Source organism: Phyllostomus discolor, chromosome 5 (genome assembly GCF_004126475.2).
Source record: "Phyllostomus discolor isolate MPI-MPIP mPhyDis1 chromosome 5, mPhyDis1.pri.v3, whole genome shotgun sequence".
NCBI classification, from domain to species: domain Eukaryota; kingdom Metazoa; phylum Chordata; class Mammalia; order Chiroptera; family Phyllostomidae; genus Phyllostomus; species Phyllostomus discolor.
The window spans coordinates 27,921,105-27,939,892 of record NC_040907.2 but is presented as its reverse complement, the minus strand read 5'-3'; the positions used below and the strand labels follow the sequence as shown (position 1 = coordinate 27,939,892).

Genomic DNA, 18,788 nt, shown 5'->3' with positions numbered 1-18,788 from the left:
GTCGGGCTCAGAGCCATCTGGGGATTTCGACCTCTTCTGCCGGTGCCCATCCCTGGGGACCAACCGAGACTGGGTGGGGGCCATGTTGGGGTACCCGGAGAGGGCAGGTACTAAGGTGGGAACAAGGACTCTGCCAGGTCAGCCCTGGGGTGGGGAGGGGTCATCACTGTCTCTCCTGCATAGAACGTATGGCCTAAGAAGGACAGAAGCCAAAGAGTTCCAGAATGGACTGAGCAGGGGGAGGGACTAGTGTGGCCCCACCAATTGCAGAGTCTGCAAGCCAGGATTGCCACAGGTGGCCTCCTGTGAAAGGCCACCGGGCCAACTGTGACCCCAGTGCTCCAACACCATCTGTCTACCGGATGGGACTGGGGCGGGGTGGGGGGTGCCATGTGTCCAGGACCTTGTGGATGAGGGAAGAGGGGATGAAGAGAGTGCATGAGAGGATCCCACCCAGAGGGCCCTCCCTATACCCCGTAGGCCGCCCTGCCCTGCCCCCTCTAGATTCTATCCATGGACCTGGCCATTGACTTCCAGGGAAGCCAAACTGGGAAAACCCCAGCACAGCCATGGGAAGGCCCAGGAGGTAAGCCACTTGCCTGAGGCTCCCCAGGGCAGGAAGTGTTCTGACTCCACGCACCACCTCCCCTTCTGAGGACAACCCCAAGTGGAGCCTTGGAACACCTGCTGCACTGGCCAGGGCCGGCCAGGTCGGCAGCACCCGGCATCTTGCGGTGCCCTGCCTGCCCTTCAGCCTGGGAAGAAGGGGGGCCCAGTCACAGGGCCCCAGTTCCCACCCGCTCTGCCAGTGCTGGAATGTGGCCCGGGGCAGATGACTGCGCTCTCTGAGCCTGTTTCCATGAGCAGCAACGCCACCACTCAGGGCTGTTCATGAGACAGCACCCGTGCAGAAAGACCCAGCACAGCCTGGAACACAGCAGGCCTCGGTGTGGCCAGCTGTAGTTTCCAAAGACTTCCCAAGGTCCCTGCACTTCCAAGGGACTTCTAGGCTTGAGACCTCATTACCCAACACAGGACTCTGGGGAAGCGCAGGAGAGCCAGCGCCACCCCAGGCGCAGAGATGGGGAGTGACTTGGGGGAAACACACAGCAAGCTGGGGGCTGGGCTTGGAGGACTCTGCTCTGCTTCCTCCTCCCACACCAGCTTCGATGTGGAGAAGGGGCCATACGCCCCCAAAAGTGTCACCCAGGCAGCCTTAGGGTCTTGCTGTGGCTGCTTGACCTCTGAGTGCCATCCAATGGCCCTTCCAGGGCAGCTGCCTTTCTCTTCTTGGGAAGCCCTTCCCGGAGTTGTTTCCCTGGGACCCATTCAGGGGGCTTGCGCTGCCAGGACCATTTACAGCCAGAGCCCCTGAGGCTTGGGGGCGGGGGAGGTGGAGGTGCGGGGCCTCCTGAGGTCTCCGGTAGGAGCCTCCAGAGCAGGACCTGAGACCAGAGTCTTGGAGCCGCGGGGGGGTGGGGCGGGAAGGGGGCGCACGTGGCCTTGCTGCCGGCGCGGTGATGTCAGGCCCCCGCCGCGCCCCGGTCTCAGCACGTTCGTTCGTTCACAGAACTAGGAACAAAGCGTCCTGCGCATTCCTGCGCGCTGACTCACAGCTGTCACGTAGCACGCCGCCTCACGCAGCTTTGCCCAAAATTGGTCGCGAGGCGAGGGCGGGCCGAGCGGCAGCCAGCAGGTCTGCCGCTTGTTTCCCTCTTCATGCTCCGCTGCCGCCTCGCTCTGGGCCCCCAGCCTGAGGATTTCCCAAAACAGGCATAAGAGGAAGAGACCGTGGGGATCCCATCTTGTCCCCACCTGGGCCTAGGAGGGTCAGGCGGAGGGGGCCCCCGAGGTGGGGATGGGAGGGTGGGCAGGGTGCAGGTGGCTGGCTGGGTAGTGAATCCTGGCTGGGGAGCGCTGCTTCCCTTTTTCCTCAGTTTCCTCCTCTGCCAATGGGAAGTGCAGGGCACGGTTGTCAGCCCTTGGTATGAGTTATCCCACCCCATTCTTACACTAACTCTGTAAGGAAAGTACTACTAGGATCACACGTTTTACAGATGAAGCTTAGACACCGATTTCCTTGAGGTCGCAAACTAATGAGCGGCAGAGCTACGGTTTGAACGGGGTTTGTAAAATTTCCAAAATCTGCATGCATCCCTTATACGCTAATGTGCGCAGTGCAGAGCCTGGCGAGTGTGTGTGTGACCCCCTACCCGCTACCCCTTGGTGGTTGAGACCAGGTCCCTAACTTCCTCTCACTAAACTGCCATTCACTCACCTATATGGGGAAGGGCGCCCTCCGGGGGTTGTCAGAGAAATTACAAGAGAGGATCCCCTTGTGACCAGTGGAAGGAAGAGCAGGTGAATTTGGCTCAACAAACCTTCCTCCCAGGTCATTTGCACCAACACCGAAGTACAGAGAGGAGCCAAGCAAAGCAGGAGGTCACCAGCTGGGCCAGGCTTCACTGGGAAGGCCCTCCTCGGGGCAGCCAGGAGGCTGGGAGCACCGAGTTGGAAAATGAGGCAGGAGGGTCTCTACCATGATCCCTCTTCCAGCCCGGCCTCTTTCCCCACTGCGGCCGGTTTCAGAGAAGGGGGACATCTTTAGAGTGGCAGGGTGTCAGGGTCAGAGTCCTGCCCTGAGTGTGGAGAAGTGAGGTGGCCAGCAGGTGGCCTTGTTCTCAGGTGCCCAGGTAGACGGGGCAGCACTTCTCCAGACTGTGGTGTTGGGAACCACGGGCTCATCCGGGAGCCCAGGGAAGGCCCTGAGGGGGCTCGCCCCCCCTTCCCCACCCAGGACTGTTGTGGGTGCCCCCGGCCAGCATCTCCACAGCCCAGATGCGAGCTGACTCCATTCGGCCTCAGGACGAAGTCAGCTCCCGGCCGGGCATACGTGGCCTGTGGTCCGTCCTCCCAGCTGCGTCTCACCACTGAGTCCCTCACATGGTCTGCTCCAGCTCCGAAGACACGTCACGCTCCCCCAAGCCTGCCAGCCTTTACCCATGCTGTTCCCAGTGCCTGGGTGACTTTCTCTGCCTTCACAGCCTGGCTCGAATGTCTCTTCCACTGGAAAGCCCTCCTGATCCTCACGACAGAGGCAAGGACCCCCTCCGTCTGTCCTTCCTTTTCAGCCAACACAGAGCCAGGAACAAGAGCGCACACTGGTCCTTGGCCCAGAGGCTTCGTACAGGCCCTCCAACCTCCCAAATCCCTACCCAGGCAAATACTGATGTCTTTGGGGCCCTCGCCCCAAATCCCAGCTGGGCCAGGGACCCACAGACCCAGTTCAGGTCTGACACAGAGCAGGCTTAGAATGTTTGCTGCTTGGTGGCGTAGGGCACAGCCTTGCACCCTGAAGACCCTTCTCTTCTGTCCCTGGCTGTGCGATCTTGATCAGCTTATTCAGCCTCTCTGAACCTTGTTCCCTGGCCCTGTCCTGCCCTGCCCTGTTTGGAAAATCAAATGAATGAAGACAGAGAGAATGTTTGGCACGTGAGCGCAGCTCCCCACACAACTGTCATTATCACCAGGTCACTATTATAAACCTGCCTTGTGCCTGAGGCTTGGGATCCAAGTCTGGGTGGGCAGGCTGGTGATGAACTCAGAAGCCGCCACAGCCCCTGGCTGACTCAGGCTGAAGTGGCACTGGGGAAAAATGGTTGCTTTACGATCAGCCTGAGCCAGCCCAGCTCTGGCCCTCCTCTCCCCACCCCCAGGATTCACCCAAATCTGAGGCCATGTGCCTTCTGAGCCCATTCAGGGCTTCTTATCTGGAGAGATAAAGGCCCCCTCCCTCAGATGGTGGATCCACTCAACTGGCTGCTGTGTGACCTTGGCAATCCCCTGCCTCTCTGGACCAACCTTGGGGAATGCTGGGTGAGGGGCAGGCAGTGGCCTCACGAGGCTCCCAGGCGTGCCTTCCAGGCAGGCATGATGGCGGGGGAGGGGGTTGACCCACTGCTTCGGGGCCCCAGAGACTTGGGTCCTGCCTTCTTCCTCCCCAGTATTGGCCCCATCCAGTGGTGTGAGCTCTCAGCAGCCCTGTGACCTCATCCTCATGAAAGTCTGGGTTCATTATTTGTATTTGACACATGGGAAAACTGAGACCCAGCGTTCAGAAGGCCCCATCCAAAGCCACACAGCCAGGACACTGGTGTGTGAGTCTGCAGCCAGCGTGGTCAGGCCTGTCTGCTGCAGCCCTCCATTCTGTTGTGGGGTCCTGGCTGGCGATGGCTGGGTCCCTCCCTCCCCAACCCACTCGGGACTCTGGCTGTGTGCCAGGGATTGGACAAGAATGACCAGTCTGTGAGGACCTCACATGAATCTGTAGGACAGAGGGGGAAGTCAGCATTCAGAGAGCTGGAGTTGCTTGGCCCAAGAGACGAGCGAGATTCTGTTCCCTGTATCCCCGCTCTTCGCGCTACCCCAGCTGCTCCCCAACCTGACAGCGTCTCAGGGTTCCAGCACCACCAGGCCTCAGGGAACCTGCAGGAAGACCCTCTGGTGTCACAGATACCCCACAGCAGTGGGCAGACAAAGAGAGAGTGTGTCCGACCTGCCGGGGTGGGCCCACTGGGCCTGCCTGGGCCCAAGGCTCCCGGCCAGGCCCAGATGAAAGCGTGAGGTCATTGGGCCATCCCAGCTCCCCGTCTGATCTCACTACTGTGACTCAGCCCTGCCTTACACAAACCTCCTCCTCCAGGGGACCCCAGCAGTAACCTGGCCTGGCCTGGGCTGTCCCCGCCACCCGCTCAGGGCCTCCCACCCTGAGTCACCGCTCACCTCCCCGGCAGGCACCCTGTGCAGCGCATAAGCAGCCTCCTCCTCTCCCGAAGCTCTCTGAGCTCCTGCTGCTAAGGGCCCTGGAGCCAGGCTGAGGAATGGGGCGACTTCCACTGCTGCCCTTGGACTCGACCCCCAGGGCCTGCTTTTGGGAAGTCTCTGGCCTTGATAGGAAAATCAGAACTGAAGTTGAGAGTTCAGGCTAAGGGTTCAGACTGACCTCAATTCAAATCCCAGCTCCGTCCTTGCTAAATGGATGACCTCAGACAAGCCACCTCAGTTTCCACATCTGAAAAAAAGAGGGTAATAATAATAAGCCACACCCCATGAGGATTCTCATGAGCTCACATGCCCAGCATAGAGCTTCCAATGCAGCGCGTGCAGCAGGCAGACCTAGATTCAAAGGGCTGCACGTCCTTGCTCCTCATCTGTAAAATGGGGATATTAAGACGAGTAACCTCTTGCCGTGGCGATTAAAGGTGACAGTGCACGTAAAGGGTTTGCGCAGAGTCTGGCACCGGGGACCAGACACAGATAAATAGTAGCTGAGATTAATCCCTTTTTTGTCTTTATTGGATGTTTTTCACATTACCTTTTAGTCCCCTCATACCCCCTTCCCCCCAGCAACCACTACACTGTCGTCCATGTCCATGAGTCCTCTGAGATTAATCCTTAAAGTGCCAGACACTCAGGGAGCCCAGGCTGGTATCGGTGAATGATGGGGAGATGGCAGTCGAAGTGCTGGCTCTGACTTCGACAAGGCAGTAGCGTCAGGGGAGAGCTCCTTGGGACCTTAAGCCCCGGGGACCCTGTCTGCAGACTGAGCTCCAGACTTTCCTGGGTGAGTCCAGAAGGCTCCTCCAAAGCCTTCTTTCCAGGCTGCAGCTGGCCTTACACTTTCCAGTCTCCAGGGCCCCCACAGAGCCCCTCGTTTCGTGGAGGACGAAGCCGATGTTCAGGCAAAAGGAGGGGCTTTCCTGCAGCCTCCCAGCTGGAGGCAGAACCCAGGCCTTCACCCCACATCTTCCCCTTCCTGGCCTGGGAGCTGCGTCCCTGGACCTGGGATAACTGCACCGCCCAGGCTCAGGTGGTGCTCTGGGGGACCCACAGAGCTCACCTGCCCACCAGAGGCCCCCCGTGAGGCCCTGCTGGAAACCCAGTGCTCAACCTCATCGAGAACACAGGGGCGCCCGGAGTTCTCCTGGGACGGGAAAACCTGCGCTGCACCCCCACCTGCCCCTGAAGCACTCGCCTCTATCGTACCCCACTGTGCTCAGGAGGCAGCTCCCTCTGTGCGGGGACCCAGTGAGCCCCTCAACACACCACTCCCTCCCAGAAGTGTGTCCCCACCGAGAGGCCCGCGAGTGCCCGCAGCTCGGGGGGAGTGAGGGAGGGCACAGGCTGACCAGCAGAGCCCTCCCAAGCCCAACGATGGCCAGACCTTCCGTTGTTCCTGCCCCAAAGCCTCGGAGCAGCTGTACGGCGGGGGTTTTCCTCTCTGGTGACTCTGACAGATGTGACCTCTGACATTCAGGAAGGTTAAACCAAGGTGTGCCCTTGGTCAGCACGGCCAGGGAGCAACAGAACCAGACCCCAGACTGGCCCGTCCCTGCCCTCTGCTACTTCTGGCCTGGTACAATGCTGGGCACTCGTCCACAGGAGGATAGGGGTGGGGGTGGGATTTGAGCTTGAGTCACAGGGCTTTGAAGCTGGCAGCTGGACCTGCCAAGCCTCAGAGGTTCCAGGGGTGGGCTGGCCCCTGACTCACCCCCACACCCCAAGCCAGCCCCAGGCAGAGGCTTCAGCTCTTGACCTCCTCCCGCCTACCAGAACCAGGCCGTGCCCCCCCCCCCCCGCCCCGGGCTATTCCTGCCTCAGGATTCCCCAGAGCTGGGTGGGAAGGTCAAGGCCTTTAGGCCAGGAAGTATCCCAGCCACACTTCTGCTCAGGAATGTCAGTCTGGAATCACTCGGAACCTGGGACTGTGCCCGCTTGCTGGGCACCAGGTTACTCTGATGATCTGGACACCAGGCACTTGTTTTGAGCTGACACTTACTTCTAGAACAAAATACAGTGCTTCTGCATGGCCCGGCCTCCCGGTGGCTCACCCCTTCCCAGAGGGGAAAGGCGGCCTCCTGGTGGGGCGCTGGGTGTGCCTCGGAAAACATGGGTTCTAGGCAACAGAGTGGGTGTGACTGAAACACCGCTGGCTGCATGTCTTGGCTGGTGGTGGCGGTGGGATGGGATGGAGGAGGAGGTTAGGGGTGAAGCCCCTCCACATGCAGGGGCCCAGGCCTCGGAGAGAGAGGAGTCCAGGCATTCTGGGTTTCTTGGATCCAGGCCTGCCTGGCAGGGCAGCCTCTGGAAGCCTCTTCCTCTCCCCTGACCGTGCTTTGCTCAGCTAGCTAGAGGCCGAGGGTCCTTCTCTTTCTGGCTGCCTGTCTGATTTTTTTCCCTTAAAGATGATCTCAACTCTTCCACATTAGAGCCTTTTGAAGATGGTGTCAGGCACAAAAAGAGACCTAGAGCTCCCTCATCAGAAGAGCTGTCTGGGCAAAGGCAGGCTGTGTCTGGGGTACAAGACAAGCCATCTTGTTCTCTCCAGCGTTGGACATGAACCATGTACCCAGACCTGTGCTAGGCCCTTGGGGTGGCGATTCCAGGTGAGACCATGACTCGCTGAGCTCATCACCACATCTCTCCCCGGGAAATAACCAAAAGTTTTTAGGAAAAGTGTAACATGCCACTCAAAGCTCTTCACAGTTTGGGCATTCTAATCTCTCCAATCCTGTCTGTCATGAAGAAAGATGGATGTGCGGGGGGCTGGTTGTGAAGATGCATGAATATAAGGATGGATGAAAGGTTAGATAAGGGAGGGAGGGAGGGAGGGAGGAAGGGAGGGAGGAAAGAAGGAAGGAAGGAAGGAAGGAAGGAAGGAAGGAAGGAAGGAAGGAAGGAAGGAAGGAAGGAAAGAAGGGGACCTGGGAAGTTGAACTGATGGATGGATGGATGGAGGGATGATGGACAGATGGAGGGTCACTGGTTGTGTGTGATGTGGGCTGTTGATGCCACAGCAGATGAGTAGAAGGGAGAAGTTCTAACCCTGCCTCTTGTTCTCTGTGTGACCCTGAGCAAGTTCACTTCCTTCTCTGTAAAGTGGGAATCTTATCAGGAGAGACTTCCTCTGTGAAGTGAGACGCAGGGGCCTAGTGTGTCTCCCAGGTCTGCTGTGGACCGCGGTGAAGCGAGAATGCGCTGTCCGTACCTAATAACGGCCGGAACCGGGCCTCAGCCCCAGCCTCGTGGGCACGGCGACACGCTGTCTCTGCTATGGAAGTGAGGGCCCCGCAGATGCCGGTGGGGAGCTACCTCTGCTCCTGGGCTCCCCACTTTCCCAGCCTGCACAGAGGTCTCCCCCTGTTTCTGTCCTGGAGAACAGTTGCTACGAGAGGGCCCCCCACAGGCTGGAGAGCTGAGGAAGCACATCGGAGCCTCTCAGGGGTCAGGGTGAGGGCTTCGGCTGAGACATCAGGCAAGTCATGAGCCTCAGTGTCCTCACTTATAAAATAGGAACTAATTATGGTACCCACCCCTCGGTATGTTGTGACAGTTAATAAAGGTAATGTGTGTAAATCACTTAGCACAGAGCTTGGACTATCGTAACTATTCGAGAAATGCGCATTGGCCCCACACCCCTGAAAGGCTAAGTGGGCGACTGGGCCCTTGTGCTTTGGAGGCAACTCAAAATTCCGAGTTCAGAGGCTTCCATCCTGGGTGCTGCGTCCCTGGGTCGGTTTTCTTCTTCCAGAAACTCCGGCAGGATTCACACGGCCTCTTGACGAGGGTGCTTTGACTGAACAATATCCGCTTTCGGCTGAAATTCCAGCAGTTCCACGGGCCTCACTGACCCTGTGCTGATCACCCTTAGATTACTGGCAGGCAGAGCCCATGAATTACTCCTTCAGAAGTACAGTTTACCCGGGGGATATAAATCTTTCCAACCTGGTTGAGGCAGAGGGGAGAGGACAACTAATAAGGGGGTGTCCTCTGAGGGAAGCCGTAGAGACCAGGGGAGCTGGTCCCTCAGGGCCAAGACTGCCCTTGCGGAGACCCAGTGTGGGGACAAGGGTGTGGGCGGTGGCAGGCCCTACTGGCTCAGGGTGAGCTCTGGCCGATGGCAGGAAGCCCAGGCCACCCACCAGACAGAGGCCCTGGGGCTACGTGGCCCCAGGCCTTAGCAGGGCATCCTTGACCCAGAGCCTTGGGGACATAACTTGGGGACAAGTAATCATGAGAATGTCTAAATCCCCTCAGTCCCTAAATCCCCAACCCAGGCTGGCTCGAGGGCCAAACGCGCCCTAGAACCCCCATTCCCTGGGGATCCAGACATCTCCCCCCAGCCAGCCCCATCTTCCCAGCTGCTTGCTCTACTAGGCTGCCTACACGGTATGTGCCTGTGACCAAGACACTGTGTCCCTTCCAACTGGGCTGCAAACAGGACTTCCTGAAACCTGGAGGGGTCAGGCAGCAAGGCGGAAGTGACTGGTTCTGCAGAGGTGAGCGAGCAGAGGGTCCCAAGCGGGGAGCCACAGTCACAGCAGTCTGTAGGGCCTACATTCGGGGAGCTCTAAACTCGGGTCAGGTGGATTCTGGGAGTCATAGACGTCAATGCTGGGAATGCCCCTCACGGTCTGTGGGAAGACAGGAGAATTTCCAGGGAGGGAACCAGACTTGCCCAAGGCCAATAGCATGAACAGCAAACATTTGTTGCTCCTGCTGCACCAGCCACCTGCTGCAGCCCATGCCCGCTCCGTGGGACATCACCAGGGTGTTTTCTCCATGCTCCTGGGCTGGCCGGCCGCTCCTCCTCTCAGACTGCAGTTATCCCACCCAGAAAATGGGAGTGAGGACTGGACAGGATTTTCGGAGGGCAGTTTCGAGCTCAGCATCTCACCCGGAAATGCACCTCCATGGCCCTCTTCTGCCAGCCTGCCCTCCCCATAAACCTCTCCCTCTGGGATTGAGCCGACACCAAGCAGAAGTGGAGCAAATTACTTTGTGTTCAAAACTATTCCCTCCCAATCCTGATGGTGACCTTCAGGGAATCCCTGCCCCGAGACCTGCAGCTGTACTAGCCCAGGCAGGTAGCAGGGCCAGGTCAGGCTGGAGAGGGTGCAGGGCAGCCTGCAGGGGCAGCTGGAGGGGGCCAGTGCAATGCTGTGGGGGGAGGGGGGTGCAGTCAGGCAGCCAGGAGGGGCAGAGGTGAAGGTCAGGGCCCAGACTAAGAGCTCTTAGGGGCTGGGACTGGCTATTTTTAACTCAACTTCATTTTCTCCACCTGGAAATCAAACCTCGCACGTGGGGGAGTGCTGTTCCCGGATTGCTTTCACCCCTAAGACCCAGGCTCGCTCAGGTTCCTCTGGCCGGGCCTCTCCATTTCTCAGGAGCCCTGTGTGCGCAGCTCCCTCACAGGGCAGGGAAGGAGGGAACTGGCGTGGGCACAGCTCCCCACGCTGACCCTGCCAGGCCGGGCGGCCCTGCCTGCCCTGTCATCATCCTCCTTTCACACCAGAGAGGGAGAGGGATCCTGTCGCCTGGTCCATTTAATTCTTCTCTCAGGTTTCCCAGCCTCAGCGGAGCCTCTGGTTCCCTATTGTCCTGAGCAGGCCTTCGAGTTTGTGTAAAGATTAGACACATTAGAACTTTTGCTCTCGCTCCTGACGGTCTTCCTCTTTTCCTTTCTCGGATCCAGGCTCTTTCTGGCTGCGCTCCGCTTCCTTGTCCTCCCTCTCTCCCTGCTTGTTTTCCTCCCAACCCTGACCCCGCCTTCTCCCTGATGATCTGTTTTGCTTCTTCTCTTCACAGTTCAGGGGTTTGAATTCTCTCTCCACCTCCTACCCCCACCCCCCACCCCCCTACACCCTAACCCTGCTTAATTCTGTGTTTATATTCTCTTGGAGGCTAATAGAAATGACTGAGGGTATTGCTCACCTCATTCCAGAAATACTCTTCTAAATTCTTCGAGAGGCACCATGCGGGGGGCAGTGGGGGGCGGGGCAGGCAGTGAGCACTCCGTGGGGAGCCCCTGGTTTGCCCAGACAGAGATCTGAGTTCCAGAGCTGGCTCTGCACCTACCAGCTGTGTGACCTTGGCCGGGCTCCATTTCCTCCTGGGCGGTAGTGGAGCTGACGGCCAGAAGATAGCAGCTGCCTCCTGGCCTCGCAGTGGAGAGGAAATGAAAGTGTTCTGAGCACACAGTAGGTGCCCAGGGGCGTTTGTCTGTTCCAGCTTTCACTGCAGCCTGACCCAGCCGGTAGGCCTCTCCCTCCTTCCTCCCATTCTGCTCCGCTCCACCAGGATCACACACACGCGCATGCACACACACACACACACACACACACTCGTGTGCTCGGGACACCGTCTGCAAAAAAAGCAAGATTGACTGTTTCTTCGTGGGCATTTATTTCCCCCTTCATTAATATCTATTGACGAAAGTTTAGTCCCTGCACACAGGAACTGAAAATGGGGCAGCTGGGTCCTTGCAGACCCAGTTTCCCCAGTTCAAGGCCAGGCATTTATTCACTCGCTCCCCCCCCCACCCCCCCGCCCCACTCTGAGTACACTTACTCAGAGGGCTGCTTCGGTGTATGCCTCCAGGCCCTGCCCCCTCTGGAGTTCTGGACCTCACGATTGCTGGGGAGATAAGCTCAGTGTCATGCGTCAGACAGGCACGAGAGCCGGGCCCTGGGAATTCCAAGAAATGAGGGAGCTTTTCCTGTTATGCCTGGAGACAGGGGGCCTAAGGAGATGCAGAAAGAGGTGGCCCCTGAGCCAGGCCTGGGTAGGAACAGAGGGCGACTGCCGGTTCCACGAACCGCTCAGCTCAGCACAGCGCATCCCCGCTCTCATCTCCAGGGAGGCCCAGCCCCCGGAGCCAGCAGAGGGGCAGGGGAGAGCCAGCCCTCAGGGAGCGCCCCACCCCCTGGCCTTTTTTGCAGAATGGAGCCACTGAAGTGAGCCAAGGCATCCTGCCATGTCCAAGACGGGACACCTTTCGAGAGACGCTGTGGGCGTCCACAGGGCATCTTTCTGGAAAGGACTCTGAAGCTGCTTCTTAGTCTCAGTGGAGCCTGTGAGCCAGCGTATTCAGACCTCCCCTCCCCCGTTTTGGCTTTGTTTTGCAAACAAGGAAACTGAGGCCCAGGAGGGACATCCTTGGCCATGGCTGCATAGCTGAAAAGGTTCTGGAAGGGACCAGAATTCTTGTGCCCAGGCCCTGGAGAGGGGAGAGGGGAAAGGGGAGAGGGGCCCTTTGTGTGAGGTAGAGATGAGGCCGCCCCAGGCTCCCAGCTGGTCAGAGGACAGGGGCAGGCTGTGTCCTTCACTAAGGGAAACAGGCCCAGAGAGGGCTCTGACTTGCCCGAGGCCACAAAGCAGGCCTTTCGCCTGCTACACCATAGAAGGGGCACCCTCCGTTTGGCAGGCAGTGGGCAGGCAGGACAGCAGGGTCTCTCCAAGGAGAGGGGAGGTTTTTCTCACACTGCCCTTTCAAACCCTTAGCTTTGGGCGAGACCCAGGGAGCAGCCATGGGGAGAGTGGGGGAGGAGCTCTCCGGCACTTTGCGGGGCGATTTGAGGAAGTCCCTAGAGACTGGGAAGAGTTCTTGGGGGTTGCAGGGGAAACTCGGCACTGGGGAGTTGCTCCAAGCAGAGAGGGAGGAGCTCGGCCTTTCCTTCCCCCTCCGCCCCCCTCCCCCAACTGTGGCAGGCTGTGGAGGCTGGGCTGGGCTAGACGCCCCAGGAGGGGGCGGTGTCCCTGGCTCTGGGCCCGCCGGTGCAGTGCAGTAGGGCTGGACCGCAGGGGCGGGGAAGTGCCTGGTAGTTATAAGAAGCAGCCCGGGCACGGAGGCAATGAGCTATCGGCTCAGCTGGGCTCCGCAGCAGGACTCGGGCAACAGGCGCTCTCTCTGCTCTAGTCCAGCCCAGCGCTCCACCGCCACTATGGTTGCTGTGCCCACTGCCTGGTGCTCCCTCGCTCTGGCCCTGCTCGTGGCCCTGCACGAAGGTGAGCCATCGGGCCTCACCAGCCCCCTGGTCTGCTCAGCGGGGTCTCCCCGCGGGGACCGAGGTGCCCCATGAGCCAGCTGGGGCCATACAAGGCGGGAGCCCAGCGGCAGCAGCAGGGGGCTCTGCCAGTAGGCAGGTGCTGCTGGCAGGGCAGGAGCTGGCCCTTCCCACCTGGCTGCTGAGGCGTACCGGCTGGTCTGGAGCTCCTGAGCAGTGAGAGTACCAACTTCCTCCATTATGCAAGAGAAGGAGCCTGGCAGGTCCCCCTGTTCCAGCTGTGCCAAGCGTCCTGACCCACCTCTCCACCTCTTTCTCCCTCCTGTGCGCGCAGGCAAGGGCCAGGCCACTGCCACCCAGGAGCAGCCAGTGCCCACACCCCGTGCCCGAGGCTCCCACCTGCGGCCTCGACGTTGCTCCTGCAGCTCCTGGCTTGACAAGGAGTGCGTCTACTTCTGCCACCTGGACATCATCTGGGTGAACACTCCTGGGTGAGCTACCACGGGGATTCAAGGCAGGGCTGCTAAGAGTGGGGGCGGGGGCAGGGGGCTACTGGCATGCTGGGGAACCTCAGGCACAATACAGCTCTCCCTGGGCCTCCAGAGGGGAGCACTGGGCTAATATGAATAGTTAGCAGTTATTGTTTCCACTCACACGTGGAGGCTGCCTGAGCAATACAGAGGGCTGTCTCGTGAGGATGCTCACAACAGCCTGGGAGGAAAGCACTGGCTCCATTTTCCAGATCAGGGCACTGAGGCTCAGAGAGGTCAGGTGCTTTCTGCAAGATCATACCCACTGGAAGGAGTAAGGGGTAGGTGGAAGCTCCGTCCCAGCTCCAGTGGACAACAGAGCTCACGCCTGCTCTGCCGTGCCACCTCAGCACCATCTTCTAAGTAAAATACAGTTAATGACAGTGCCCACATCTCAGCCACGCCAGGCCCTGTGCCAAGCATGGCTCGTGCACGATCATCTCATGAACCCTCCATCCTCCCCTGAGGCAGGTACTAGTGTTGTCCCCAAATGACAGATGAGAAACCTGCCCTTTGTCACCTGGCGGAGCCAGGGTGGGAGCCTGTGCTGTCTGTTCTGTCTGCACCCGCACTGCCTCCGGGCCGCTGCATACTTCGAGCTGAAGTCTCTGTGTGCATTTGTGTGTGTGTTTTTTTCCCATCCCCAAATTGCAAAAGGCAAGAGAAGCCCAGCACGTAAGCGTGTGTGGAGCTAATCCGCATCCAAACACTCGCTCGGGGTGGGAACCCTGCCAGTCCCTGCCTGTCGGGTCTACCTGGAGTCATTACAACTCTAACCGCACCAGCTAAAATTAGCCCTGGCACCCGAAGGTGCTGGTCCAACCGGCCACAGAGCCCCTGCCCTGCCCTCGGTCCGCCTTGGCTAGACTCTGATCTGCGATCGGTCCCACCCGATCTCACACACATGCACGCACATGCACAAACCATTTTTAAGCCAACGTTCTAAGACATATATGTCACCCCTCAGGCAAGTGGGGACCAGGAGGGGGCAGCTTAGCTGTGAGCCTGTGTGTTTACTCTGTGAGGTGGTGTTTCCTCCCTCCTGCAGGGCAGGCTGTGGGGACTGCCTGGTTCCATCAGCTCAAGTTCCTGTCTGAGAGGGGGTGGGGCTGGGAGGACTGGGGTGGGGGGGCAGGGGCCCAGAGAGGGGAAGGGTCTCCAGTCTTGTCCAGGGTTACCTGGCACCTAGGTAGGAGCCTGTAGTGGGACTTCTGGAGGTCGGGGGCTGCTTACCTTTTGCTGCCACCCTGGTGGCATTTGTGTCCATCCCAGTGGGCAGTGTGGACAGTTCCTGCTTGCCAGTGGCAGTGACTTATCTAATCCTCTCCCTCTTCCCTCTCTCTCTCTCTCTCCCCCCACCCTGCATCACTACCTTGCTGGCTGCCTGCCCACAGACAGACAGCTCCTTACGGCCTGGGAAACCCGCCAAGGCGCCGGCGCCACTCTCTGCCAGGACGCTGTGAATGTTCCAGTGCCAGAGACCCTGCCTGTGCCACCTTCTGCCATCGAAGGCCCTGGTAAGTAGGCCCCCAGCCTGCAGGAGCCACGGGTGCCTGCCAGCCTGCACCCGCCCTAGACAGCAGGGTATCTGAGGGGCCAGCGGAAGGGCAGAGAGAATGGGGAGATAGGGAGCGGGGTCCTAGGGGCCCATGGGCATTGTCCCTTCCTGCAGAGAGCCAGTCACCCCTGAGTCCCTCCCACTGCCCAGCTCTGGGGGCTTCTCAGAGCACCATGTCTCACTCCTGGGCAGGAGGGATCCTCGCCAGGTAACAGCTGCGGCATCCCAGGCCCCAAAAGGGGACGGGGCTTGCCCTGTCGGTCCACACAGTGGGTCAGAAGGAGAGTTGGGCTTCAGCCTTGGTCTGCCTGACCCAGTTCCATGGGGCTTCGGATTCGGCCCTGAGGCACAGGGGACTTTGGAACTTTCTTAGTGGAGGAGTGACATCTGGAACAGGGAGGCCATGGTCCCATTCCAGGGCCACCACAGAGTTGCTGGGGGCCTTTACCATTCTCTTAACTCTTTGGGCCCCAGTTTTCCCATCAGTAAAAGGGTGGGAAACTTTGTTCTTTCCCTCCGCCACTTGGAGCATTTGGGGAAAGCAGAAACTGGCCTTGCATTCCCATGATGATTTTCGAGAAGACTCCTCCTCTGAGACTCGAGCTGTGGCTCCACCCCTGCCTCTATTTCCCCTGCAAAGGGCCACATCAGCTGCACGTGGCCAGGTTCTCAGTAGCCCAGCCACCCCGTGGCGTCTTTCTGAAGCTAAGAATGCATTCCCGGTAGCTCAGTTTTCCCCACCCCTCCTGGGAGAGGAAGGATGCCAGGTGCACAGGGTGGAAATGGATCTGTTCCTGAGGGCAGGTCAGGGTAGGGTGGGGGCCGGGCTGGGCCTGCAGCCAGGTGGCGTCGGGGGCCCTGGACAGCCACCTCACTTGGGCTCCAATGCTGTTCATTCAGGGATGAAGCAGAGGCAACCCCAAGCACTGGGTCCTCTGCAGACACGCTCCAGGCTGACAAGACGTGGACCACTGCAGGAGAGCTGCTCCAGCGGCTGAGGTAAGGGCCACCGCACAGACCGCGAGCCTCCCATACACCCTGCACACTTCCTCACGCTTCTGTTGTCCTCTCTAAGAGGCAGGGCTGTGTCCCCCGTGGGCAGTTAAGAGAACAGGGGCTCAGAGAGGAGAAGGTACTTCTCTAAGGTCACACGGCGTCTGGCGTCTGGCGTCTGGCTGACTCCAGAGGCTGCGCTTTTAACCGCTGTGCTCCTCGTTACCACCAGGCAGGGAAGTAGACTCCTTAGAGGGTTTGGAGGTTCTTGACTCTGGAAGGACCACAGGCGTTCGTTCTGGCTGTGCCTCTCTCTATCAAGCATCTCCCATGTGCTGGGGTCCGGAGGGGCCCGTTGCCCAGCCCGCTCCCTTCCTTTACCCCAGACGGGATCCCCTTTGCGGTGAACTCAGCACAGCTCTGCTCGAGGGTCGGCACACAGGAGGGCTGTTTGTCCGACCAGACTGACTCAGGAACAGAAACCCCGTATCTGGCCAAGCAGCAGCGTGGCTGAGGGGCAGCTTCTGAGCTGTGCCTGACTTGAACCCAAGCCCTGCCACAAACAAGCTTTGTGAACCTGGGCTCGTCACTTAACTTCTCCGTGCTTTAAGTTCCTATTTTGAAACAAGGACAACAGCGCTACCCTTGTCGTGGGGTTGATGGGAGGTCAGATGGCTTGACATAATGAAGCACCTCAAGTCGGGCCTGGCCGGCCGCGGGAGCTCCGTGGGTGCCAGCCCTTCCTAACCCCATGCCCTCGGAGTCAGCCAGTGCTGGGCCCTCCGCCACCCCACTTGGCTGTGCAGGGGTCTCCGTCTTTGTGGGGAGGCAGAAACACAGGAGAAAAGGCAGGATAATGAGACGGGCAGGACCCAGCACACACTCGGGAACCGTCTTAAGATGAAAAAAAGCAGATAAGACTTTGCAAGCACATGGCCCTCTGCAGTGGGCAGACGGCTTGCTCAGCCAATGTACACGCCCCCTTCCAACAGTGCGGGGCTGTTTTATCTGTTGGGCCCAGAAAGGGGCCCAGGGAGGTTGCGACCCTCACCCGAGTCCCCACAGCAGAACTGAAGCCAGCCTCCTACCTTCCGGGCTAGGACACTTTGAGCCAGGACAAGGCCGCCTGAATGACATGTGTCCCCCCAAGGGTCCCAGCCAGGTTCATAGGGCAGCCAGGACCCCTGTTTGTCTGGACCCGTGTAAGCTGGAACTTGAACAGTGGGAACTGCAGTCGGTGGAGTCTGGGTGAGGGGCAGGGAACGGCCTGGAAGGAAGGGCATGAGCGACACAGCAGAAGTGGGAAGGCAGGTCCTGGCAATAAACACGGGGCTGTTCTTGGCCGTCCAGCCATTCCGGCCGCATTGGATGTTGAACGTCAGCTTTGTCCAAGCCCCTGTGAGCAAAGAAGCTTCTCGGCCTGATCCGGCCTGTCGTCGTTGGGCAGATCTTGTTTTCAGGGTCGGTGGCCACCTTCTGACCCCAGGGCAGCCGTGATTAAGGGGTGTCACCCCTATTAGTGCTGCCTATCACAGGGAACTCTGGGGTGGTCCGTATCTGCTAAGATGCTAAACTGACCCTTCTTGATTCCAGGGACATTTCTTCTGCCAAGATACGCTTTGCTAGGCGACAGCAGGAGGCCACAAGAGAGACGAGGCCCACACACCCCGGGCGGAGGAAGAGATAGTGTTGGGAGCTGCGGAGACTCAGGGAAGAAAGTCTGTGTGGCAATGGGAGGAGAGAGACGGCCCGGACAGGGAGACTCTCCACCTGCATCCTGGGCCGGGAAACCGCCTGCGGGGACTGGCAGGGCTCCGGCCTCCTCCCCAGGTGAGGGGGCCACCCTCAGGCAGCTCCGAGACGTCGCACTGCCCGGGAAAGCCTTCGGCTCCCGGGCTGCAGAGCAGCCTCCTGCCCTGGCCCTGGTCCCACATCCTTGCTGAAAAGAACTTAGCCTGGAGGCCACGTCCCGAGAGGGGTCCTGCCTGTTGGCTGCAAACCGGGAGTGACACGCAGGGATGGACGCTCACACCTGAGCCAGCCCTGAGCACTGGACGGGTCTGCCCAGTGGCCGGTGTCCTGGACGCCCTCATCTGTCCCCTCCAGCTCTCCCTCCCCAGAGTTCTTGTACCCTCATACCCTCGGGACGCTCTTGGTGAGAAGGGCCTGTTCTGCTTCACTGTTTGTATATAACTTATTTGCTATAAGAACTTTGAGAATTCCAGTTATTTATTGTATTTTTTTAGACTCTCAATTATTTGCCTACAAACTTGTGTTTGTAATAAACAATGAAATGGTTTTCTGGTATTTCATCTTGGCCGAGGCAGGGCTGGTAGGCACATGTGCAAAGGGGCCACTTGGAAGTTAGGAGGGTGCGGGAAGGGAGGGAAAAGGGCCTAGGGGAGGAAGGGGCCTGGGGCAGGTGGCCAGAGCCCTGGGTTCTACTCCTTGTGCCCTTGCTAGGCATCTCTGGCTGCTAACCCACCCTCCCTGGACGTTTGTCTGTGATGTTGTGATGGGCCTGGACTGGCATTTGCAGCTCCGAGATCCAGGATTCCAGGACCTACGTTCGCCTCAGACTAGGAACCGATGGCCAGGCTTTTCCCAAGAGCAGGCTTCGCTAGAACCAAAGCCCACTTCTGCTCCAGCTGTCCTGTGCCACCAGGGGCTGCTGGGAGGCCCAGAGCAAATCTACCCAGTGGAGAGGGGTAGGGGCTGCAGCTGGTTGGATTCCACAGCTGTGCGCAGCCCTGGGGGCCAGTGACGGGTGCTGTGGTGGGACCATGGCCTGGCCCTGGCCCCGTCTCTCTCCTTGGGCCTTGAGTGGGGTCCTGCTAAAGCTGGGTCAACACTCCTCTGACC

The 18,788-nt window shown here is 59.3% G+C and overlaps 1 protein-coding gene across 1 annotated transcript; it reads left to right on the top strand.

Moving 5' to 3' along the window:
- The first annotated feature begins 12,617 nt into the window (after positions 1-12,617).
- On the top strand, positions 12,618-18,224 carry EDN2 (endothelin 2). The gene is made up of 5 exons (XM_028513995.2): positions 12,618-12,846; positions 13,180-13,336; positions 14,770-14,892; positions 15,834-15,932; positions 17,520-18,224. Exons 1-5 carry the CDS (start codon positions 12,693-12,695, stop codon positions 17,611-17,613), a joined length of 627 nt encoding a protein of 208 aa, XP_028369796.2. The 5' UTR covers positions 12,618-12,692; the 3' UTR covers positions 17,614-18,224.
- The last annotated feature ends 564 nt before the right edge of the window (positions 18,225-18,788 follow it).